Here is a 25,381-nt window from a genome sequence, read left to right as displayed (position 1 = left end):
TGAGTTATGATCATACAGGGGTCTGAGTGCAACAGGTCAGGCCCTTATCAGGTCCTCTTCATATACACCATAAAGTCTGTCATCACAACATACAGCACGAACAACATGCGGTTCATGTGACTTTATTTCAATAGAACAGAAGCAGAACAATGGGATTCCCAGCGAAAGAAATGGGAAGAAAGGAAAAAGAAAGAAAAAAAATTTTTAGTGACATGAATTACTAGTTTTGGCAATAAAATTCTGTATCTCATCTGCTCTTACAATTTAGTGGAGACATTTTCCAACTAACAAATTTAAAATAGGTATTGTATAGATATTAATGTTAACTATACTCAGGGATCAAATCATAGTCCACCAGTATAAGTTATTTCACAGGGCAAGTCTCTATCACCCTGATTCCCACTGAATAGCACCTTACTCTCCAAATGGTCCCCATTTAAATCAATGGGACTTTTGCACAGTAAGATACTATTTAATGTGAGCATGGGTGGTAGATTTGGACCCTAAATTTTCAATGTATTACACAACAATTTGTAGCACAAATATAGATTATATAGAAAAACAAACTAAATTATGTTAAATAAATATACCATGGTAGCCAAAGGGCAAATCTGAAAGCATGAGGGAATTACTCTTGACCACAATCCCTAGCCCCCAGTGCATTTTATTGCATCAAGAATTACATTTTGTTCAAGAATCTGTGACATACAGACAGAATTATTTCACTTGCTAAAATTCCTAAAGTAAAATTGCCAAAATGAATGCAAGTCCTGGAACACAGAAAGCCAGAGTCCTGATTCAGGCCAGCACGTAAGCACATTCTTAAGTCTATTTCCTATTCAGAAATGAACTTAAGCACAGGCCTAAAGCTAAGCACATGCTTAAATGCTTTCCTGAATAGGAATGCCTTCATGATTCTGGGCCTAAATGCAAGCCTAATGTGAGCAGGTGAAAACCCAGAGAAATCAGTGACAGCCCCAGGTCTGTATCTGGCCTCCCAAAATGCTAAAGGATGATCAGATTTCTTAAAACAATCTGCACTTATTGCTGAGGTGATTCGGGTTTCTCCTTGAACACACTGACTAAAAAGATATTATAGGACTGAAATGTTTATTTAATATTTTAAAAGACTCCTGTGCATTGTTATCATTTGGTTTAAAAATTACAAATCTCTTAATACTTTCCCCTCCTCCTCCTCATCACTGTCAGTCACATTGACTTGCTGGATGCTGGAGGGTGTGGACGGGGTTGCTGTGAAAACGTTCTCCAAGGCTCCAATATCCAGCTGTGGCATAGGGGTTAAATATTCCTCCTCGCTATGGCTGTGGCTGTTGTAATAAGACACTCCCTCTAGGCTCTCACAGCTGCGAGAATCTTCACTCTGTGTGCGTTCATCTGGGTACTCCCTGAAAGGATAGTCTCTGTTCAGAGCAGAAAACATAGCCTCGTGCTTTTGGTACTGGTCTTCGTAAAAGCCAAGACATTCGGGCATTGAGCTGGGGAAATTCCCATAGCCAAATGGAGGGCGGCTGTACGGGCACGTGCTGCAGTGAAAGAGACCAAGAGACGATAAATCACGCTTTCTGCCATGGTGCTAAGTTGTACTGCAAAAGGACTACATAAGACTGGCTACATTTCTAAAGGAGACTGAAGATGAAAGTTACCCTAATAATTTGCATTAGCCAATTCATACAGCAGTGATATATTTAAACACACCAACCTCTATAAACACTGCAGCCACCCTATATATAAGGAGAGTCAAACCCCGGATCTATGACAGAGACACCAGCCTACATATGCAGCTCTGTTGCTGCTGGATACACCCAAGAAGTTGCTTATTTTATTTATTAGTGTAAATACAGCAGAATCTCAGAGTTACAAACACCTTGGGAATGGAGGTTGTTCGTAACTCTGAAATGTTCATAACTCTGAACAAAACGTTATGGTTGTTTTTTCAGAAGTTTACAACTGAATATTGACTTAATACAACTTTGAAACTTTACAATGTAGAAGAAAAATGCTGCTTTTACCCATCTTAATGTAAATGAAGAAAGCACAAAAACAGTTACCTTGTCAAATTGTTTTAAATTTTCCCATTTTTTAGTAGTTTATGTTTAACACAATACTGTATCATATTTCCTTTGTGTATGTCTGCTGCTGCCTGATTGCGTACTTCCAGTTCCAAATGAGGTGTGTGGTTGATCGGTCAGTTTGTAACTTTAGTGTTCATAACTCTGAGGTTCTACTGTAATGTCACAGATAAAAACATCCTACACTCTATCAAGCATTTTATCAAACATACCCAAAGTAGTAAAACCAAGCATCAGAACCTAAAGGGCGCTATGAAAGAGGTCTATAAAATCATGAATGGTGTGGAAAAAAAGTGTTATTTACTCTGTCACATAACACAAAAGCCAGAGATCAACCAATGAAATTAATAGCCAGCAGGTTTAAAACAAACAAAAGGAATTATTTCTTCACACAATGCACAGTCAACCTATGGAACTCGTTGCCAGGGGATGTTATGAAGGCCAAATGTATAACTGGGTTAAAAAAAAATGAGATAAATTCACGGAGGATAGATCCATCAATGGCTATTAGCCAAGATGGTCAGGGATGCAACTCCATGCTCTGGATGTCCCCAGCTTGACTGCCAGATTCTGGGACTAGATGACAGGGGATGGATCATTTGATAACTGCCCTATTCTGTTCATTCCTTGTGAAGCACCTGGCATTAGCCACTGTCAGAAGACAGGCTACTGGGCTAGATGGACCATTGGTCTGACTCAGTATGGCTGTTCTTATGTTCTAACCCAGTTTATGTGATCTCTGCAGGCCACCATTTATAGCAGAGTTGAAGAAGGCTATAAAATTTCTTTTATTTCTTTTTTAAATCATGTCTTGCAGCTGCTAGACTGTTAGTAAACAAGAAGGATGTCAGGGAATCCTGTCCTGCAGAGCATACTGGGTAAAGAGGACACGTCAGTGGTTCACAACCCACAGGCTTCTTGCAGCCCAGTCAGCACACAGCTGTTGTCCATGTAACATCCTCAGGGCCATTCAGGTAGTATATATTGTGTGGCTATGGCCCATATAACACAGAGAGCACTGCATATGCAGCCTACAATGGTAAATAGGTTGAGAACCCCACCAGGATACATGGCTGGGCATCATGCAATTGACAGCTGAAAGTGAGAAACTCCAGAAAAAGAATCATACAAGGTGATAAAAAATTGCTCCCCAAAATAACTAATTGATTTTTTATCCTGATTCAGGCCCGAGGGCCAAAGTGTATAACAGTTTATTCAGTGGTGTAGACATGTATAGATTACTGTAGAATAACTAAAGTGTGTGAAACAAGTAACAGAGCCCTTCTCTAATGACATTATAGTTTAACGATATGTATTGGTACAATGCAGATCCAGGCTTCAATGGTACTATAGAGCACATGAATAGGATCCCAAAAGCAGCTGTCAAGAGATCTTTCCTTAAATTTCTTCAATCCAGCTGCTAATTTTCAGCACACAATTTTGCACACACATTCATTTCCACAGTCAGTGCTACACAAAAAAGATGAATTGTTTTAGAACACCACACAGACTGTTATGGTCTCAGCAAAAAAACCAACACCCCAAGCTGCTCATGAGCTCTGCCTAACGACAGAGACCAAAGGCCAAAGCTCAGATCATCTTCAGTGCCTAATGTGAAGGCAGGCACCAATGCACCAAGGCACCAGTGTGCTGTTCAAATGATGATAACCCTGGTCTATTATTCAAGATTCTTGAACTTAACACATGCCCACAGACTGACTTGTGTTGCAGATACGATCTGTCCATTAAGGTCTTTCAGTTTTCATGGGTCATCTTCTGCCCTGATTTACCATCAAGGCAACCCCATTGACTTCATGCAGGCACATTCTGCTGAGATCAATAGGAGAGTGCAGTGTGTAAGTCAAGGCAGAATGTGGCTCCAAATCTTTAAGCATCGCCTCCAGCTGGAGAGTGATCATTGCAATCATTTGTGAGGCTGAATTCCCTCTGAAATCAAATATAGGAAAATTGGCTACTTATAAAAAAATAAGCTATGAAAATGAACACTGAGCTCCCTCATTTCTCCATTCGAAGTGACCCAGAGTTGGTGCAGTATGAGTTCTTTTCATTTATCTCTATGCACTAGCTGGCTTGCAGGTCCTCTTGGGCCTGAACTGCACATTTGTCTGTTGCTCAACTGGGTGCTACAAGGCACTGGAGCCTGCAGGCGGTCGCTGTTGAACCAATAGCATGTGGTCAGTTTAGTCATCAGTGAAATACTGTAACGAGGATGTACAAACCCAAGAGTGCTTAGTTCAAGTTGCTCTTCAGCTGAATAACCCAAAGGTGCAAAGAATATACTACAGTTTATTTGCAATATCGTCCTCAGGGCTCCTTCCATCTGGTAAGACCTCAGTACTATCCCTTTTCATAGAGCCAACCCCACCAAGGTGCTTGGGGTACTGTGTAGCCAGCTCAAATGCTTGCCCAGTTTTAATTCTGATTTTTTTTATTTCCATAACTTTTACTCAATATATTTTTGTTGAATTCAACTGCAATGCTGGGACTTGGGTGGCGCGGAGGAGCAGCAAGCATTTCTATTAGCTGTTAGCTTGGAACACACAATGGCTCGGCACTATTGGTAGTTGGGTACAACTCAGAGCAGCCTCGGGCTGGCAGGTCCCACAACTGGGGAGCTGTTAAGGTGGCATTAAGCCCTTGCATTCCTGCACTGAGTCACTTGCCCAGTCTGCTGTTCTTTGCACTCTTTCTATAAGCAGTAGGTTTCATTGACCTTCAACACATACAAGCTCTCGCTAAGAATTTAAATGAATGACTTAATTACCTTGATGGGAAGTAGTGGGGTCCAGGTAAGAAATAAGGGTGATGAAACGAAAATCGAGGAGGAGCTCCAAAGAGAGTGGCTGGATGACCAATGGGAGGAGGCTGATAGAGATGTGAGTGAGGAATGGAGGGAGCCTGGGGAATTGGTGCACTTCTAGGACAAGAAGAAACGCCTGAGTACTCCTTAGGGGGTTGACTATTAGAGACAGGAAATCTGGAGTGATTGGTGCTGGCATTACTTGGGTTCCTGCTGGAACTCTCAATGCAAACTGGGATAGGTCTCTTTACAGAACAACTTGATCCGGAAGGTACATGATGAGCTTCTGTCTGTGCAGGTCCTGCAAAGCGCTGTGGTGGAATTACAGCATGAAGGGGCAGATTTGGAGCTGGGACAGCCACTGGTGTGGTGCTTCCAACACTCGGCTGGAAAAGTGTAATTGGACCTGGATGTTGAATGGAAGGAGCTGGCAGCTGGATAGAAGAAGGGGCTTCACCTTTTGAAAACAGAAATGATTATTGATTAGTCATGAATGGAAGGGTTCCAGTAAGAGCATTTTGTAAGTACCACTTTAGCTAACTACACATAGAATAGAAAGAAGACAGACACGCTAAGTTCCCAGGCGGAAGCTGTATTGTCCTCCTCCATCTCCCAAACCAAAACCAGAGACAGCTCAACATTTCTTCTGTCCTTAGAAATTCCCTCCTCAGAAACCAAACACAATGTTCTCACCTCTACTGAGTAACACACCCACCTTTGTCACATTGATATCCAAATCTGAATGTAATTAAGTGTATTAGCAAATTTAAGAAGGATGATGTGTAACTCCAAAGCTGCTTTATTGAAATGCTGCCATTACAGAGCTCTCTAACCCATCTCTCCAGAGCATCTTCAGCATAACACCCCTATAATTCACAATCATATGCCACTTAGCAAGCCAGTATGGACCTGCAATGTATACATAAAGAATATATGCATACATTCTCAGCTGATGTAAACCTGCTTAGTTCTACTGTGGCCCTAAGGAACAGAATCAAATGGGAATACCAAATTGCCTCAAAATTGTTAGTTTTCATTTGTTTTGAAAAAGGACACACCCAGGCAGTGTTTGTTCACTTTGTCATAATTTACAGACATGTTTTGTATCATTTTTATGATGATAAAGTTATTGTTTAGAGTGTGCCTTTCCTACAGAACGATTCCAAAGCATTTTGGGGAACATTTTCAAAACTGCCTAAGTGACTTCAAAGCCTAAATCCCAAGTCAATGGAATGTAGGCACTCTGGAAAATTTTGTCCTTCACAACAATATATTCAGGAATCACTTCAACTACAACTAAAGTATAGCCACCTCTAGGGTGAAACAGAGTACGTATTCAAGGCAGCATAACAACACTATACAATAGTTTAAATGTGGGCACAATTTTGCACATGCACTTTTTTGTGCACACTTCTCTCATAACCAGGTTTTGGTGTGCACAGAAACTTGGATTTGTGTACTCAAAACTATATGTGTGTTTGCAAATTAGAGAGACAAAGCGAAGGAGGTAATTTTTTTATTGGACCAACTTCTATCGGTGGGAGAGACAAGCTTTTGAGTTTATACAGAGCTCTTCTTCAGGACATGAAGAAGAGCTCTGTGTAAGCTTGTAAGCTTGTCTCTCTCACCAACAGATGTTGGTCCAATAAAAGCTATTACCTCACTCATCTTATGTCTCTAATATCCAGGGACCATCATGGCTACCACAGTTTGCAAATTAGCTAGTTAAATACATAATTATTCCAGTTGTGTATGCAAAGCTGAGTTGCTGTGCATGCAAAACTGTGGCTGTGAAAACATTATACATCTAGAAAAATGTGTGCAAAGTTGCACCTTCAAGTTTAGATGCAGCTTTTAAAAATGCAGCCCTCACACTATTAACATCTTTCCCTGTGACACTTTTTCTGACAAATTTCACCTTGTCCTTCAAAGCAGCTTCGCCACTGGACTGTTGCTTTAAACACTGTTATGCTGGCTTATGCTTGACCTTATATAGGATACAATTTTATTATTATTGAATGATTCACAAAACTAATTAAACAAACTCACAGACAGGGTGTCCAATACTGTTCTGTACATTGGGAATGACAACGGAGTAAGTGGGTGGTCGGAAAGGATAAATTGTGGTTGGGTTTGTAGTGATGATGTTCTGAGAGGTACCGGAAAATACAGTGGAGACAGTCAATGGGAAGCGCTTTCTTTTGCCAGGTCGTGGTTGATAAACCCAGCCTATGGGAGAGTAAATGAGAAAGTTTAAGGCAGATTTCATAGATGTGTGGGCCAGTTTCTTGCACTGTAACAAGACATGAAAAAATACAACACCCAAAATTCTGAATAGTCTGTATTGATCCACAACAAGGGTAAATCCTCTTCCAGTTGAAGTCAACAGCAAACTCCCATTCACTTCTATAAAGTGGCAGACTGAGCATCCTATCAGAGTATGATGAAACTGGTGCATTCTCTCATTCTTTTCATATGAACACGCGTTATGATGTGTTTGGTGGAGGAGACCCAGGATCAGAAAACCAGAGGGGCCACTGCGGCACAGATTAACAACACATTTTGAAGGGGGGTACAGGAGAAAATGGCAATGCATCTTGGACTTTATTTTGAAAAAAATATGGTAATGTTAAAAATATGACTCTGGATTTATAATCTCACTAGCTCCCTAATTCTCAACTACACCTGTGCAAATTTCATTTACACCAGTGAGACTGCTGAGATGTAATAGTTAAGGAAGAATTTGTCCCAATGGGAGCTGTGCATGTATTACTGCAGGCAGGGCAAGGTTTGCCTCTGATACATACATCAATCAAATAGTAAGAGACTTGTAAAGATGACAGTAGGTCATTTATACCAAATAGGTTTAATTAAGCATCTTAGATTTTTTGTCTCGATATAATGTTTAAAGAAGGCCTGAATGTTTGGGGGTGTTTAATACTATGTTTTGTCTTCTGTTAGTTTTTGATACAAGAAATTCAGACCTTGTCTACTCTGGAATACTCTGTGGCAGCCTGGAGAACAAGCAGGATTATGACATCACAAATACAAAGGACGTAGCACCTTATATTATTGTGACTTTTATTCAGTTTAAAAACTCTGTTTTTTCCACCTGTTTAAATTACTCAGGAGAAAAATGTTTGTTAAGGATTCACTATCCTGCCCCTTCAGTTAAAGGCTGAAAAAAGTCTCATTCCACATCTGAGATCTCCAATAAGTTCTCCAGCCAAAACACAGAAAACCAGATTTGAGTCTTAATTCACCTCTGGATTACTTAGAATAGTGTAACATAGACAGCTGAAATCTGGAGTAAGAAGAGGTGAATGAGACACTTGGTATTCCTGCTCTTTCTAAGCTAATATTTCATGAAAGCTTTTCTGTTTCTATTAAAAATAAATGTGTTTCCAGTGAAAATGAGGATTTTTGTTCAGATGTAACATTTGTATTTGGCTATAACATTCCCTTACAGCTTTGCAACCAAACATTTCCTACAGTTTTGCAGCATTATATTTGTGTATGGGAAACAGAAAGTGAAACTCACTAAAAATTGTTTATAAAGTGAAACTGACTAGTTTACTTTCTTTACCCAATCTGAGTGAAAACAAAAATATAAAGAAATAGAATAACCGGTGAAAAGTAAATTAGATTTGAAAATCTTTGACTTGTAATAATCTAACTTGTAATTAGGTATAGATTTCCTTATTTTTAATTATATGGGTATTGGACGCTATTATTATTTACATTATTACTCCCAGACAGGAAACTGTTAGTCCACACTTAAGGTTGAAAAAATTATTTAATCTATTTATAGGCATTTCTATTTCCTTGTCACCATAATATCTGATGACATTAATTTTTAGGAAAATGCCTGAAATGAATATTACAATTTAAGGGACAAATAACGCTAGAAGCACAGGAAATTCAAAGTTCAGAATACTGTGCTCCAAGAACCAAACATTAGAAGTTGCGGACCCCCCACTTTCCTACCTCCACACAGGGTTTTCTTCTTCCCATTTAGCATACTGACCCTCATTCCCTATATGGCTTTTCCTTTCCCAATCCTACTGGACGAGATTTATTTGCCTATCACATAGCTCTCTACCTGCCACTTCCCCGACCCTGGGCATCTGTATCAGTCCATGCAGAATACTGCACTAGGCCATGTGCATTTATAAAGTCAACATTTTTGGGTAACGCAAACTTTTGCAGCATGCAGGTGTAAGGAAGATTATGCATTTTTTACCAGGAAATTCCTCTCTGTGCTTTTCTTTAATCTTTTGAGCTTCATCATAATAGGGCTTCTTTTGCTCTTCAGTGAGTTTGTTCCACTCTAATCCAAGCTGGACACTGATTTCTGCATTATTGGCAGCTGGGTTAGCTTTGGCTAGTGCCGGCCGGTGAATTCTTGCCCACACCATAAATGCATTCATTGGACGTTTTACATGGCCATTTCTGTCTTTGCTAAATGGGGTATCTGGTATCCCTATGTACAAAAATTAGGAAAGAATATCATTAGGTAGACAGCACATGCAATGTTGCCGTAGATCATATTTAAAGAAAGAATCCAGCTAAACTCAAACAAAAGAAACACACGGATTTTGGAATGCACAAGCCTCCATACATATTTGGATAATTGCCAGTGGAAAAAACGTTTAAATGTTGTCAACTAAGAGAATACCGGAGTAACGACAAGTGAAATACTCTATAAAGACTAATTTAAATATTTGACATTACAGTATCTGTTATTGTGGCATAGTCTCTCTCTCTCTCATTTCATACAGATCACAGCTAATGTCACCATAATAAAAAAATGGTAGGGGTTTTGTTTTCATTTGACTAATTATTGTGTCACGTAATACGTAAGTTTATAAAGGCACCACAGTATCAGTGCAAGTTTATGCAAAGTGAGTAATACACCTAAACCCTGACCTTGCAGGGACCACATTCAGTGGTAATATGATACTTCACTTCCATAGCTATTCAATTCTTGACTTCTCTGCTAAGTCTGCTAGATGGTGTTAGTTTTTTTTGTGATGTGGACACCTTTGCTGGAAGGATTGATGAATCTACTAAATGCTCATCAGACGCAATCAACTTCCAACCATAACAAACAGGGCTGGATTTGAGCTGATGACCTAAAGGCGGAAGGTTTCCACACCACTATTAATTCACTTATCAAACAGTCCCTCAATGAAAGGTATTTCTAAATGCACCCATCACCTAAATCCTGCATTATCAATGAAAGGAAAAGAGTCTATTAGCCATTAGGACACCTCTTAAAATTATTAATTTTAAAAGTCAAATTTGAGCTCCTGAATCCACTCTTAAAGATTAAGGGCTGCAGTTTCAAAATCGGGCTGGTGCCTAAACAAGGACTTTAAAGACTGCTTTTAGGCTCCTATTCTTGAAAATCTTAGGCTTTATAGTTAAGAATCAGACACCTGCTACAGTGGGCTAAAGTCAGAACTGGAGTAAGCAGCTGCACAGAGGTCAACAGAGCTGAACCCTCTAAAACCCAGGTTGAATGTGACTGTACGTTTACACTCTCAGCGCAGGTGGAAATGATATGGATATAGTTTACATAGAAAGGCCAGTACTTCAATAGCATTTCCACTTGTGTTTCCTAACTGCTAAAATTCCAACTATGGGGCAACATGTGTTGAAGCCTTCAAAATTCTGATGCCACAGAGTAATACCTGCATCAGAGGGCAGCACTGTGAGGGGTACATCCTTAGTTTCAATTTTGACTGAAGGCTCCAGTAAGGATTGCATTTTAAGGGGCACTTGGGCCAGGGGCACTTTAGTCACTCGGATCAGCTCAGAAGGTGGAGGTCCCTGAAACTGGATCCTGGTCCCAGAGGGTACTGGATGGAGTGTCAATGGGATCTTCAGGTCTTGAGGATGCTGGGCTCCAAACCCACCAGGCGGCTGAGCCGCAGTGGCATCTTTGCTGGCGTGAGCTGGGCCGCTGCATGATCCAGCTGGTTTGGACGACACAGCTTCTTCCCTCCCCTTGCAGTACTCATTGGCTGCCTCTGCCTTGATTGTTCCTTCTTTCTCAGGCCCCGAAACCTTGCTGCCCCCCCAAGTCTCTTTCACCATCACCTCTTTCTGGCCCTCTTCTGCGTCCTCCCTTTTTTGATCCCCTCCTCTCCTGACAGTGTCGCTGGGCGTGAGCTGGGTCCCCTCTTTCCCTGCTCCTCGGGCTGCAGTGGCCTTGAGCTCGCCCCTCTTTCTCTTGCTGCAGCCACTGCACCCCAGCTGGCCCTCTTGCTCCTGCTCCTCTGCTTTTCCCTGCAGGGCCCGGGGAGGCTCACTCCCCCCTTCCTGCTCCCCAGGTCCCAGCACAGCTGCGGGGGGTGGTAGCTGCTTGCTGGAGGAACTGTGCCCATTCAGGGGGTGCAGCTCCTTGCAAGGGGCACCCTGCCCGGGGACGGGGGACAGGAGCTGAGGGACAGGCCCCGGCCTGGGGGGGAGGAGCAGGAGGTACGGCTCCCTGCCCCCCTGCTTGGTGAGGGGGTGCAGGAGCAGGTGCTCCAAGCGGGGTGCCTCCTGCCCACCCGGGGGATGCGGTTGCCGGGGGGGGTCCTCCTGCGCCCCCCCCTCCATGGCGCAGGCGGGCCCCGGCGGGAGGGGGATTGTCGGGGATTGTGAGCTCAGCCGCCTCCCTCTGTCGCCGTCCGTTTGTTTCCTGCGGTTGCTCCGCAAACGTTCTCAGCGCCCCCGCCCCGCCCGCGGCACGCGCTGCCCTCCGCGCCTCGCGCCCCGCCCGGGGCCGCCGCAAAGGGCAACGGCGGGGGCGCCACGTGCCTCCCGGCGGTTGCCATGGAGACGCGCAACAATGGCGTTCCCACGGCGACCCCGGGAGGAACGGGTGGCAGCCCGGCGCGAGGCAGAGCGGGGTAGGGGCAGCCCCGCCACCGGTCGCCCGCGCCGCGCCGGCCCCGCGTGGGAGCCTGCCCGGCGAGAGGTTGCTCCGCGCCCTGGCGCGCCCTAGCCCTGCGTGGCATTTTGATTAACGAGCCCCCGCGTTTTGCACCAGGCCGGTTCTGAAATACACGCGGGACCAGGACACGCGCCTGTTGCATGTGCCGCGGTTGCTAACTTATCCCCTGCCTGGCCAGTCCCGGCCCATTGGAGTCAGGGCTGCGTCTGGCCCGATGGCTCCGCTCCTGGGGCGGCTAAGCCACCCCCCCCGCGCAGAGCCCTGTGCCGGGGCCAGCACCAGAAGCGCCCCCTCCCCTATAGCTAGCAGCAGTCCTCCAAGGAAGCATCACACCATAGAGGTGGCCTATCCAGTGGCTAGAAGAGGTCGCTTCCGGTGTGGGGGGCTGTTTCCGGTTCAGCGCATGCGGCTGCGCGAAGCTGCCCGGGCGGTTGCTGCTGCTGCTGCCGCGCTCGGGCCTGGGACGGGGGCGAGGCTGAGCGGCGGCCGGGCCCCCATGGCGAAGAGCAAGTTCGAGTACGTGCGGGACTTCGAGGCGGACGACACGTGCCTGCCCAACTGCTGGGTGGTCACCCGGCTGGACGGCCGCAACTTCCACCGGTGCGAGGGGCGGGGCACTTCCGGGAGGGGGCCCCCGGCAGCCAATGGCAGGGCCGCCTCTCGCAGGTGCGGCTGCCGAGGCGACGCTGTAGCCTATGGGAGTGAGGGATGGGGGCGGGGCCCGGAGCTAGCGAGGGGCTCGGGGCTCCCTTCGCCTGCGGGGAGTGGGAGTGGGGCGCCTGCAGCCCCTCGTTCCCATGGAGACAGCGGGTGCTGCCGCTGAGGCCGGGCTGCGGGGCGGCGCTTGAGGCTGTGTCTAGCCGCCCTGGGGCAGGGGCGGGGGCAGCCCTGGGTCCGCGGAGGTGCCCATCCTCTCACTCCGCCGCTCGAGAGCGGGGTCATCAGCTGTGTGGTGTCAGGGCCCAGCCGCCAGAGCAGACCGCGCACAGCCGATCGCAGGGAGGAGAAAGATGCTGCGGGCCATTCACAGGCACTGGCCTTGGCCCACGGGCCGCTTATTGACTGCCCTTGTGTCGTGTCATCATAGGCCTCCGGGCAGCGGCAGGGAAATGTCATGACTGTTACTTTGGGGGGAGGGAGGAGAGAGTGGGACTGGTACACAGGGAACGTTTCTCTCTGGCTTCAGCAGATGTTTTCCAGTCTACATGGATATCTGTACTGTGCTCATCACCATAGGATCTGAGGCCTGGTCTACAGCTAACGCTACATCGCTACATCGCTCAGGGCTGTGAACATTTCATGCCCTGAGCGCCATAGATAGGTTGACTTGATCACCGGTGTAGACATGGCTAGGTTGACTGAAGGATTCTTCCACTGATGTAGCTACTGTCTCTTAGGCCTCGTCCAGACTAGGGGAGGAAAATCGATCTTAGATACGCAACTTCAGCTACGTGAATAACGTAGCTGAAGTCGAATATCTAAGATCGAATTACTCACCCGTGCAGACGGCGCGGGATCGATGTCCGCGGCTCTCCGTGTCGATTCCGGAACTCCGTTCGGGTTGATGGAGTTCCGGAATCGATGTAAGCGTGCTCGGGGATCGATATATCGCGTCTAGACTAGACGCGATATATCGATCCCCGAGCAATCTATTTTAAGTCTGGACGTGGGCTTAGAGAGATGGAGCGATGGAAGGCAGCACTGTGGTGCTGCAGCAGCACAGGTGCAGCCCTTGTAGCTATTCTGCTCTAGTATCTGTAGTACAGATGCACCATCAGTGCCTTCCAGTAGAGCATTAAGCAGCATGACTGTTGTTTGTTCTCTCTTCCTCTCCCCGAGGACAGAAGTGTGTGCAGTGGAATTACTTATTTTGGTAGTGTGTGGGTTTGGGATAGTGTGACCGTCCTCTCCATAAGCGATAAGGCAATGGTTCTCAAACTTTTGTACTGGTGACCCCTTTCACATGGCAAGCCTCTGAGTGCGACCCTGCCTTTTATAAAATAAAACACCTTCTTATATATTTAACACTATTATCAATTCTGGAGACAAAGCGGGGTTTAGGATGGAGGCTGACAGCCCACAACCCCCCATATAATAACCTTGTGACCCCCTGGGGGTCCCGACCCCTAGTTTGAGAACCCCTGCAATAACGGGACTGTAGTAGGCTGGGCTGTGGGTTGATTTGAAGGGCAGTTAAATAGTTGGTGTCTGATCTTGATAAGGGGGAGAGTGCAGTGTATGGCACTCAGAAGCAGGAAGATTTTCTCGTGTTTTTGACACCTGGAGGGAGTTCATTGACTTCCAAAAATTCTGTTTATGCCAACATGTTCTGAGGAAATAAATGTGATGAAAACAAGTATTTAGGTTCTTGAATATCTTTTATAAGGTTCATTTCTGTTGAATCTGTATTTTCTTTGAAGCTTTGCTGAGCAGCATGGCTTCAGTAAGCCTAACGATGACCGTGCCCTCCATCTGATGACTAAGTGTGCCCAGACTGTGATGCAAGAGCTGGAGGATATTGTAATGGCTTATGGACAGAGTGATGAATACAGCTTTGTTTTTAAAAAGAAAAGTAACTGGTTTAAAAGAAGAGCAAGGTAATTTTTCCTTTTGAGCTTACCAGTTTCCCTATGTTTAATAGTTCTCTTTGAGACCTGGCATGTGCATCTCTTGTCCTTACACGTGTACAGATGCTATCTGTACGATATAGATGGAAACTACATAATTCACTTGTTTGTGGGTGTGATTTTTATATATATATATGAGATTGTAATTAGCTACGGAGTATTTGATGTTATGTTTCTGTGTATGATGTTTTTGAAAAGTAAATTTAATAACAAAGTTAAAAACAAACAGCAAAAGGGTGAATAAAAACCATCTTCTACAAAAGAAGGTTTTTTCAGTAACCTATCTCCTCTTCCAACCTCCACTGCTTGGTTCTTAACATGTTTAATTCCACCAACCATCAAAAAGGTTCTACCTGCCATTGGTGGTCCATAGAGCCGCGGTATGAAAAGCACTGCTGTCCACCAGAAGCCTTACCACTGATACCGAAATAATTACAGATAGAAAGGTATAATTGTTTTAATATCTAATGTATTCTCTCTCTCTTCTCTCTGTGTCTGTTGGCTTTGTGTTTGCAAGTAAGTTCATGACTCACGTCGTCTCCCAGTTTGCCTCCAGTTATGTTTTCTACTGGAAGGATTATTTTAAGGACCAGCCACTCCTGTATCCACCAGGATTTGATGGACGAGTTGTCCTGTATCCCAGTAACCAGAATTTAAAGGACTATCTCAGCTGGAGACAAGCAGATTGTAAGCATCTTTAGATATCAGGAAAATGAGAACAGTTGATTTTTAGCATAACAATTTATAACTGTTGGATGTTTTTTTCCTCCTGGGATGAAAACCTTGCACCCCTTTATTGCCAGTGTGCATATGTGCATTCAGCGAAAAAGAAGCTGCTGCATGGCAGAGGGACTCTAGTTTACTTGGTTAAAAACATATCCTTGGAGCTGTTAAACTGCAAAAGAGTTGGATGACATTCTTAGAAAGCAGATTATTTTACATTCTACAATAATTTTCCAAAAACACCCCAATTTGTATTTTATTCCCCTTTTAACTTCCATTGACCTTGTTTTAGAAAGAGCAATGTGTTATCTGTAACGTTACTTATTTTATGTGTTAATACTCACATTATTTTTACAGGCACACCCATTAATAACATGAGATCCATATTTCAGTATTTCAGTCATCACTAAAATACTGAAAATAAGCTCAGTACCAGAAGTTTTAGAATCCTCACTTGAATGTTGTATTTTTAACTGAGAGGTATAAACATTCAGATTCAGCAATATTGTGTAGCGGAATTATAACAGTCAAATGATGAATATAGGATTTTCCATGCCAGATTAGGTCATTGTTGCAACGCTAGTATCAAGCCTGTGGCAGTGACTAGCACCTGTTGTTTCAGAGGAAGGTGAACTCCATCTGCCATAACGCATCTTACTTGACAATTATGAAATACTTTATGTAGCTGTGAGGAATCAATCTTCTGACCATTCCAGAGATCCATTATGCCATAAAGCATGAGATTGGATTGTAATGATATTACATAACTACAAATATTAGTAATGGTGTTTTAAAAATCTAGCTGCAGGAATTTTTGGGAATGGAAAACCATTCTCTGACTTGTCATCTAGACTTCGCAAATAGTCCGTTTGTCCTTTGATACCATTTCCTATTTCTGCAGGCCACATTAATAACCTCTATAATACAGTGTTTTGGATGCTTGTGCAGCGAAGTGGCTTGACACCAGTCCAAGCACAAGACAGATTACAGGTAGGAACCTCTTCTAAATTCATAGGTGATGTTAAAAGACAATGTACAGGGAACATACACAGAACCCAGTTGCCAAGTACTTCCAATTACCCAGCCCTATGCAGACATGTCTTGTCCATTAGGGAAGGCCAGCTGCCTTATATGTTCACCGTATACCAATTCATTTTTCCCAGTATGTGCTTGTTTTTCTCTGGAGATGAAGTTGGTTTGGGATTTCTGTTTTACTGTTGAGTTGAAAAGATCTTAACCTGACTGGCAAAGAATTTACTTTAAGTAGAATCCAAACAGGATTTTAACTTCGTAATTAATGGATTCAAATGCCTAAAAATGTGTATATGAAATGTTACTGGCCTCAAAAGAGAGGTGGTATGGGTGTAAAACTGTGAGTCAGCAATTCTTGAAGTCTAATCCCAGCTCTAACAATGATTCAGTATGCGGTCTTGGGCAGGTCAATTTATCCATCTCGTTCTCCTCTTTTGCCTTTACAGGATGGTGTTTCCCACCTTCTTTAATTGTGTACAAATATAAAAATTAGGGCTGTCAATTAATCATAGTTAACTCCTGTGATTAATTCACCAAAATTAATTACAATTAATAAAATTAATTACGGTTTTAATCGCACTGTTAAGCAATAGAATACAATTGAAATCTATTTAATATTTTGGGTGTTTTTCTACATTTTCATATATTTTGTATTCTGTAAGTGAAATCAAAGTATATATTACTTTTAATAAAAAGTATTTGCACTGTAAAAATGATAAACAAAAGAAACAGTATTTTTAGTTCATATCATACAAGTACTGTAGTGCATTTTCTTTGTCCTGAAAGGGCAAATTACAAATGTAGATTGTTTTACATAAGTATTTTGGTTTTGAGTGCAGTGTAAAACTCCAGCGCCTACAAGTCCACTCAGTCCTACTTTTTATTCAGCCAATTGCTAAGACAAACAAGTTTGTTTACATTTACAGGAGATAATGCTACCTCTTCTCACTTTCTGGTTACATTGTAAACAAGAACAGGCATTTGCATGGCGCTTTTGTAGCTGGTGTTGCAAGGTATTTACATGCCAGATATGCTAAATATTTGTGAGTCCCTTCATGCTTTGGCCACCATTCCAGAGGACATGCTTCCATGCTGATGACACTTGTTTAAAAAAATAATGTGTTTATTAAATTAGTGACTGAACTCCTTGGGGAAGAATTGTATATCCCCTGCTCTGTTTTACTCACATTGTGCCATATATTTCATGTTATAGCAGTATCGGATGATGACCCAGCACATGTTGTTCTCTTTAAGAACACTTTCACTGCAGATTTGACAAAAAGCAAAGAAGGTACCAATGTGAGATTTCTAAAGATAGCTACAGCGCTTGACCCAAGTTTTAAGAATCTGAAGTGCCTTCCAAAATCTGAGAGGGACGAGATGCGGAGCATGCTTTCAGAAGTCTTAAAAGAGCAATCCTGATGCGAAAACTATAGAACCAAACCACGAGAAAAGAAGATCAACCTTCTGCTGGTGGCATCTGACTCAGAAAATGAAAATGAACTTGCGTCGGTATGCACTTTTTTGGATTGTTATCGAGCGAACCCGTCATCAGCATGGATGCATGTCCTCTGGAATGGTGGTTGAAGCATGAAGGGACAGATGAATCTTTAGCACATCTGGCATGTAAATATCTTGCCATGGCGGCTACAACAGTGCCATGAGAATGCCTGTTCTCACTTTCAGGTGACATTGTAAAGAAAAAGTGGGCAGCATTATCTCCTGCAAGTGTAAACAAACTTGTTTGTCTTAGAGATTGGCTGAATAAAAAGTAGAACTGAGTGGACTTGCAGGCCCTAAAATTTACATTTATTTTTGAATGCAATTATTTTTATACATAATTCTACATTTGTAAGTTGAACTTTCATGATAAAGAGATCACACTATAGTACTTGTATTAGGTGAATTGAAAAATACTATTTCTTCTGAGTTTTTTTTATAGTGCAAATACTTGTAATAAAAAATAAATATAAAGTGAGCACTGTATATTTTGTATTGTGTTGTAATTGAAATCAGTGAATTTGAATGTAGAAAAAATATTTAAATAATCGCTGTTCATTTGTTTAATCTCTTGCGATTAATCGCTTGACAGCCCTAATAAAAATCAAGAAGAACACACAGACCTTGCTCTGTTTATCTATCCCCATTTTACCAAAGGAGATAACGCTTACTTCATGGAGATGCTGTGAGGATAATGAGTTAAAGTTGTTTGAAGATTAAAAAAAACCCTGTATACATGTTGTTACTAATTACTTACATTCAACATTTATCCCATTTGTTTCTGTGCTATAAAAAAGAACATTTTATAAATAAATTGAGGCTACAAGGTGCACTTTTTATTTTCTTTTTCTCAATTTCAGGGAACTTTGGCTGGAGACAAGAATGAGATTTTATTTTCTGAATTCAACATTAACTACAACAATGAGCCCTTGTTGTATAGGAAAGGAACTGTACTAATATGGCAGAAGGTATAAGCATCTTAACTGCATGCCTAGCTCCCATCTCTCATTCAGTATAGACAGGTGCCAGAATTTACCAATGTACATTTCCAAAGAGCCACAGTAATACATCAGCAGCCCCATCCCCCCAGTCAGCTCCCCGCCCCCCTTTCCCAGTGCCTCCTGCCCACTAGCAGCCTTGCGGATCAGCGCCTACCCCTCCCGATCAGCTGTTCCATGGTATGCAAGAGGTGGGGGGGAGGAGTGAGGGCACGGCAGGTTAAGGGGAGGGGGCAGGAAGGAGTGGAGTGGGGGCAGAGCCTGTGGCAGAGCCAGGGGTTGAGCAGTGAGCACCCCACAGCACACTGAAAAGTTGGCACCTCCAGCCCTGGAGTTGGTGCCTATACAAGAAGCCGCATATTAACTTCTGAAGAGCTGCATGTGGCTGCAGAGGCACAGGCTGGCCGGCGCAGGCTGGGCCACCCCTGGCCTATGATGTCAGTCTCCATTGCCCATGTGTTACATTTTCAAACAAGCACCTTTGCGCTTTCTCTCCTGCTTGGGAGGAGCCCCCCCATAAACATTTGTAAACTTACCTCATTCTCCTTCAGATCCCATCTTAAAACTCTACTTTGCCATGGGGTCTACAAAAATATTAACAACGATTAGGCTGTTCATGAGCTGGGACCACTGCCTACTATACTGACCAGTATTGTCTCATTGTTTCCTTGTACTCTCCCATCTGTCTGTTTAAGCATCTGTTGTCTTTTGTCTTATTCTTAAATTGCAAACTCTTTGGGGGCAGGGACCGTCTTTTTGTTTGCTCTTTGTACAGCAAGCATCTAGCACAAGGTCCATGGCTAGGGCTTCTAGGTGCTACAACAATATAAATAATAACAAAAAAAAAAACCTACGTGCAGTTCACAAACCACAGTATAAACCTTCCCCTGATGTTTCTTATGATTACCTCAGATTCTGTGGCTATGACTGTCTATATATAGATATATTCTGGATACAAAGGAAATGGGGGTTTTGAACAAAAGGTGTTTTCATTTATTTTGATGAGGTGTTGCTGCATGATACATACACAAAATTAACTTTTGATGGAGGAACTTAACTATAACTTGCAAATCTCTTCATTTCAGAGCTAGCCAGTAGCATTAGTTCCCCTGCCTCAACATAAAGTTATGGGCTTGATGCAGGAATGAAATTCTGTGAAATTATGTAGGGGATCAGATCAGATGATCATAAATGGTGTCTTCTGGTCTTAAAATGTATGAATTAGTATAGATGTGAAGTAGACATGTGTTTCTTGTGATTAGGGCCTAGCTAATGTCAGTTGAGAGTCTGCCACAGTTATTTTCTCACTGTTCTTACTTTTTGTTATGTATAAAAAGAATGACTAAAAGCTAACTCAGTTTTCTTTTGTGGCTGGTGATTTCTATGGCACTTTACCAAGAGGACTGATATATTATAGGGAGAGACTCCTTCGTTTGAGATAGTGTTCCACTTGTCTCCTTGTTTCTTGCACATCCCTTTCTTTGACAATATTAGGCCTTCTGCGGGGCTTTATATCTACTTTTTTCATAAAAATGGATATATTCTTTCCCAGCTTTCCAAGTACTTGTAGGTGCTTTCTTCAGACCATGTGAGAATGACCAACTGTTTCATCTGCTTCTTTATCCAGTGGGTTAACATGCATGAATACCTATCTCTTGATTATATTAATTAATGCCTTTAATGAATGTCTCACCGTATAGTAATATATATACCTGGGGATGCTTGTCTTTATATTGGAATTTAATCTCAGTATTTGGCTTAGAGCGAACAGCTCACCTGCACCTTGCTATCTATGTTTTTGTCTTGCTGAAAATACTCATGTGATAAGCTAAAAAACTTCAGGTGTAGATGTTGAATGAAAAATGAATCCTGAAACATAAGAACATAAGAACGGCTGTACCGGGTCAGACCAAAGGTCCATCTAACCCAGTATCTGTCTACCGACAGTGGCCAATGCCAGGTGCCCCAGAGGGAGTGAAGCTAACAGGCAGTGATCAAGTGATCTCTCTCCTGCCATCCATCTCCATCCTCTGATGAACAGAGGCTAGGGACACCATTCTTTACCCTTCCTGGCTAATAGCCATTTATGGACTTAGCCACCGTGAATTTATCCAGTTCCCTTTTAAACATTGTTATAGTCCCAGCCTTCACAACCTCCTCAGGTAAGGAGTTCCACAAGTTGACTGTGCGCTGTGTAAAGAAGAACTTCCTTTTATTTGTTTTAAACCTGCTACCTATTAATTTCATTTGGTGACCCCTAGTTATTGTATTATGGGAATAAGTAAATAACTTTTCCTTATCCACTTTCTCAACATCACTCATGATTTTATATACCTCTATCATATCTCCCCTTAGTCTCCTCTTTTCCAAGCTGAAGAGGCCTAGCCTCTTTAGTCTTTCCTTGTATGGGACCCTCTCCAAACCCCTAATCATTTTAGTTGCCCTTTTCTGAACCTTTTCTAGTGCTAGAATATCTTTTTTGAGGTGAGGAGACCACATCTGTACACAGTATTCGAGATGTGGGCGTACCATGGATTTATATAAGGGCAATAATATATTCTCAGTCTTATTCTCTATCCCCTTTTTAATGATTCCTAACATCCTGTTTGCTTTTTTGACCGCCTCTGCACACTGCATGGACATCTTCAGAGAACTATCCACGATGACGCCAAGATCTTTTTCCTGACTCGTTGTAGCTAAATTAGCCCCCATCATATTGTATGTATAGTTGGGGTTATTTTTTCCAATGTGCATTCCTTTACATTTATCCACATTAAATTTCATTTGCTATTTTGTTGCCCAATCACTTAGTTTTGTGAGATCTTTTTGAAGTTCTTCACAATCTGCTTTGGTCTTAACTATCTTGAGTAATTTAGTATCATCTGCAAACTTTGCCACCTCACTGTTTACCCCTTTCTCCAGATCATTTATGAATAAATTGAATAGGATTGGTCCTAGGACTGACCCTTGGGGAACACCACTAGTTACCCCTCTCCATTCTCAGAATTTACTGTTAATTCCTACCCTTTGTTCCCTGTCTTTTAGCCAGTTCTCAATCCATGAAAGGACCTTCCCTTTTATCCTAAGACAGCTTAATTTACATAAGAACCTTTGGTGAGGGACCTTGTCAAAGGCTTTCTGGAAATCTAAGTACACTATGTCCACTGGATCCCCCTTGTCCACATGTTTGTTGACCCCTTCAAAGAACTCTAATAGATTAGTAAGACACGATTTCCCTTTACAGAAACCATGTTGACTATTGCTCAACAGTTTATGTTTTTCTATGTGTCTGACAATTTTATTCTTAACTATTGTTTCGACTAATTTGCCCGGTACCGATGTTAGACTTACCGGTCTGTAATTGCTGGGATCACCTCTAGAGCCCTTTTTAAATATTGGCGTTACATTAGCTACCTTCCAGTCATTGGGTACCGAAGCAGATTTAAAGGACAGGTTAAAAACCTTAGTTAATAGTTCCGCAACTTCATATTTGAGTTCTTTCAGAACTCTTGGGTGAATGCCATCTGGTCCCGGTGAGTTGTTAATGTTGAGTTTATCAATTAATTCCAAAACCTCCTCTAGTGACACTTCAATCTGTGACAGTTCCTCAGATTTGTCACCTACAAAAGCCAGTTCAGGTTTGGGAATCCCCCTAACATCCTCAGCCGTGAAGACTGAAGCAAAGAATCCATTTAGTTTCTCCACAATGACTTTATTGTCTTTAAGCGCACCTTTTGTATTTCGATCGTCAAGGGGTCCCACTGGTTGTTTAGCAGGCTTCCTGCTTCTGATGTACTTAAAAAACATTTTGTTATTACCTTTGGAGTTTTTGGCTAGCCGTTCTTCAAAATCCTCTTTGGCTTTTCTTACTACACTCTTGCACTTAAGCTGGCAGTGTTTGTGCTCCTTTCTATTTGCCTCACTAGGATTTGACTTCCACTTTTTAAAGGAAGTCTTTTTCTCTCTCACTGCTTCTTTTACATGGTTGTTAAGCCACGGTGGCTCTTTTTTAATTCTTTTACTGTGTTTCTTAATTTGAGGTATACATTGAAGTTGGGCCTCTATTATGGTGTCTTTAAAAAGGGCCTATGCAACTTGCAGGGATTTCACTTTAGTCACTGTACCTTTTAACTTTTGTTTAACTAACCCCTCATTTTTATATAGTTCCCCCTTTTGAAATTAAATGCCACAATGTTGGGCTGTTGAGGTGTTCTTCCCACCACAGGGATGTTGAATGCTATTGTATTTGGTCACTATTTCAAAGCGGTTCTGCTATAGTTATCTCTTGGACCAGCTCCTATGCTCCACTCAGGATTAAATCTAGAGTTGCGTCTCCCCTTGTAGGTTCCCATACCAGCTGCTCCATGAAGCAGTCTTTTAAAGTATCGAGAAATTTCATCTCTGCATTTCGTCCTGAAGTGAAATGTTCCCAGTCAATATGGGGATAATTGAAATCCCTCACTATTATTGGGTTCTTAATTTTGATAGCCTCTCTAATTTCCCGTAGCATTTCAACATCACTATTACTGTCCTGGTCAGGTGGTCGATAATAGATCCCTAATGTTATATTTTTATTAGAGCATGACATTTCTTTCCATAGCGATTCTATGGAACATGTGGATTCGCTTAAGATTTTTACTTCATTTGAATCTACATTTTCTTTCACATAGTGCCACTCCCCTCCCTGCACGACCTGTTCTGTCCTTCCGATATATTTTGTACCCCAGAATGATTGTGTCCCATTGATTGCTCTCAGTCCACCAGGTTTCTGTGATGCCTATTATATTAATATCCTCCTTTATCACAAGGCACTCTAGTTCACCCATCTTATTATTTAGACTTCTAGCATTTGTATACAAGCACTTTAAAAACTTGTCCTTGTTTATTTGTCTGCCCTTTTCTGATGTGCCAGTTTCTTTTTTATGTGACTGTTTATCATCTGATCCGGCCCTTACATTATCCTCTTCTGTCCTTTGTTCCTGACTATAACCTGGAGATTCTCTATCATCAGACTCTCCCCTAAGAGAAGTCTGTGTCCGATCCACATGCTCCTCTGCAGCAGTCGGCTTTCCCCCATCTCCTAGTTTAAAAACTGCTCTACAACCTTTTTAATGTTTAGTGCCAGCAGCCTGGTTCCACTTTGGTTTAGGTGGAGCCCATCTCTCCAGTACAGGCTCCTCCCATCCCAAAAGTTTCCCCAGTTCCTAATGAACGTAAACCCCTTGAACGTGAACCCCATAAACAATTACTGTGAAAATCATCTGGATGGCATTAATTAGTAGTACTCTTGTAATCTGATCCATTAAGTAGCAAAACCCTGTAAGTATATGACCTGCATGGAATGAGTTTTGACTGGAAAAACTGTTTCAGTATGGCTTATTTTTGGTACTTGAGTGACACCATATGCCTAGATTTGCAGGTTCTGGTACATGAGGCAGAAGGGACAAAGTGGTGGTTTATTGTTAATATGTAAACAAGGCAAAACCAACAATTTATGAAACATTCAAAGTCCTTTTATAAATGCACTGGTCTCAACTATATTTGCAGGTTAACGAAGTCACTACAAAAAGAATAAAACTGCCAAAGGAAACCGAAGAGAAGGAAGTTGAAGTGACACGGACCAGGACTAAAGCTGTCCCACTGCACTGTGACATCATTGGGGACCAGTTCTGGGAGGAGTATCCAGAAATCCTAGCTGATAGCTGACCTTCCCAGTTTGAGTTCTTGTGCAAATAACAGGAAACAACTTATCTGCATGAGCTTCTGGGAAGTGAGGACTGTGGGGTGAGGCTCAGATAATTTAACTTTGTAATTCAGCATCCACATTTTGAGCGATACTGTCTTGGAAACATTATCCTTGCCTCTCATGCAGATATGTCTGCCTGCAGAAGCTAAAATCATGTTACTTTCAAAGGGGCAAGAATTTTTATATAAAATTACAAAATTAACCCTTGTAAATGCATATTTGCATTGATTTATAACAATATCATCATGCATTTATGTAGCACCTTTCACATTAAAGTCACAGGGTGCTTTATAGAGTTACTCACCTAAAGCGATCCACTCTTTGGAATAGTTAAAAGTAGCAGAAAGATTATTTCTGTAGCTTTGTTTTAAACTCTGAAACAGACTAAAGACTTGGAATAGTGCCTTGAATCAAGTTCCATAACCAGGGAGCTTAGTTACAAAAATTCTCTAGCAGTCGACATCTCAGGCCCATATCGAGGATACACAAAGTAGCCCAGCAATTTACTGTAACTCATTTTAAAGGGTTTTTCTCATGTGTAAATTACTTTTGTATTTTTTAAAGATGCAGAAATGTAATTCTCCCCCTTTCACTCCCATGTTTACTCTTCAGACTCTATTGTCACTGTGGCTTTGCTAGTTATTAGTGAAGGTCTCAAATGGCCAAATGTTGTAATAAAGTTCTCATACAGACGTCTATCACAGTAGGAGGTGTGTGTAGGCCATGCTCTCATTTTTCTGCTCACTGGGAAACTCTCTGGCTCCTGCTGGCTAGGATTATGGAAACTAGCAGAGAGAGAGGGGGAGAGGGAGAGAAGATCTTATTGCTTATAGTTGGAAAGGTCTTATGCTACTCTTGTGTTTGATCTATGAAGTGGTATTGATGACAACTCCTGCTA

General features: G+C 42.3%; 2 protein-coding genes across 8 annotated transcripts; one reads left to right on the top strand and one right to left on the bottom strand.

The window, feature by feature from the left end:
* Positions 1–380: 380 nt before the first annotated feature.
* On the bottom strand, positions 381–11,281 carry SOX30 (SRY-box transcription factor 30). Its single transcript, XM_030573027.1, has 5 exons — positions 10,608–11,281; positions 9,155–9,394; positions 6,961–7,140; positions 4,876–5,368; positions 381–1,544 (listed from the first exon to the last, which is right to left on the bottom strand). The coding sequence occupies exons 1-5, from the start codon at positions 11,011–11,013 to the stop codon at positions 1,163–1,165; spliced, it is 1,701 nt and encodes a 566-aa protein (XP_030428887.1). The 5' UTR covers positions 11,014–11,281; the 3' UTR covers positions 381–1,162.
* A 974-nt stretch (positions 11,282–12,255) lies between these two features.
* On the top strand, positions 12,256–25,189 carry THG1L (tRNA-histidine guanylyltransferase 1 like). 7 transcript variants are annotated; one of them, XM_030573029.1, is made up of 6 exons: positions 12,256–12,457; positions 14,278–14,454; positions 15,002–15,171; positions 16,109–16,197; positions 18,600–18,707; positions 24,285–25,189. In XM_030573029.1, the coding sequence occupies exons 1-6, from the start codon at positions 12,261–12,263 to the stop codon at positions 24,441–24,443; spliced, it is 900 nt and encodes a 299-aa protein (XP_030428889.1). In that variant the 5' UTR covers positions 12,256–12,260; the 3' UTR covers positions 24,444–25,189. The 7 variants fall into 7 exon arrangements, with proteins under 7 accessions (XP_030428889.1, XP_030428888.1, XP_030428891.1 ...); XM_030573028.1 differs by having other exon boundaries at positions 12,256–12,523; XM_030573031.1 differs by lacking the exon at positions 12,256–12,457 and adding an exon at positions 12,587–12,887.
* The last annotated feature ends 192 nt before the right edge of the window (positions 25,190–25,381 follow it).

Source organism: Gopherus evgoodei, chromosome 8 (assembly GCF_007399415.2).
Source record: "Gopherus evgoodei ecotype Sinaloan lineage chromosome 8, rGopEvg1_v1.p, whole genome shotgun sequence".
NCBI classification, from domain to species: domain Eukaryota; kingdom Metazoa; phylum Chordata; order Testudines; family Testudinidae; genus Gopherus; species Gopherus evgoodei.
This window is presented reverse-complemented; position numbering and strand designations above follow the sequence as displayed.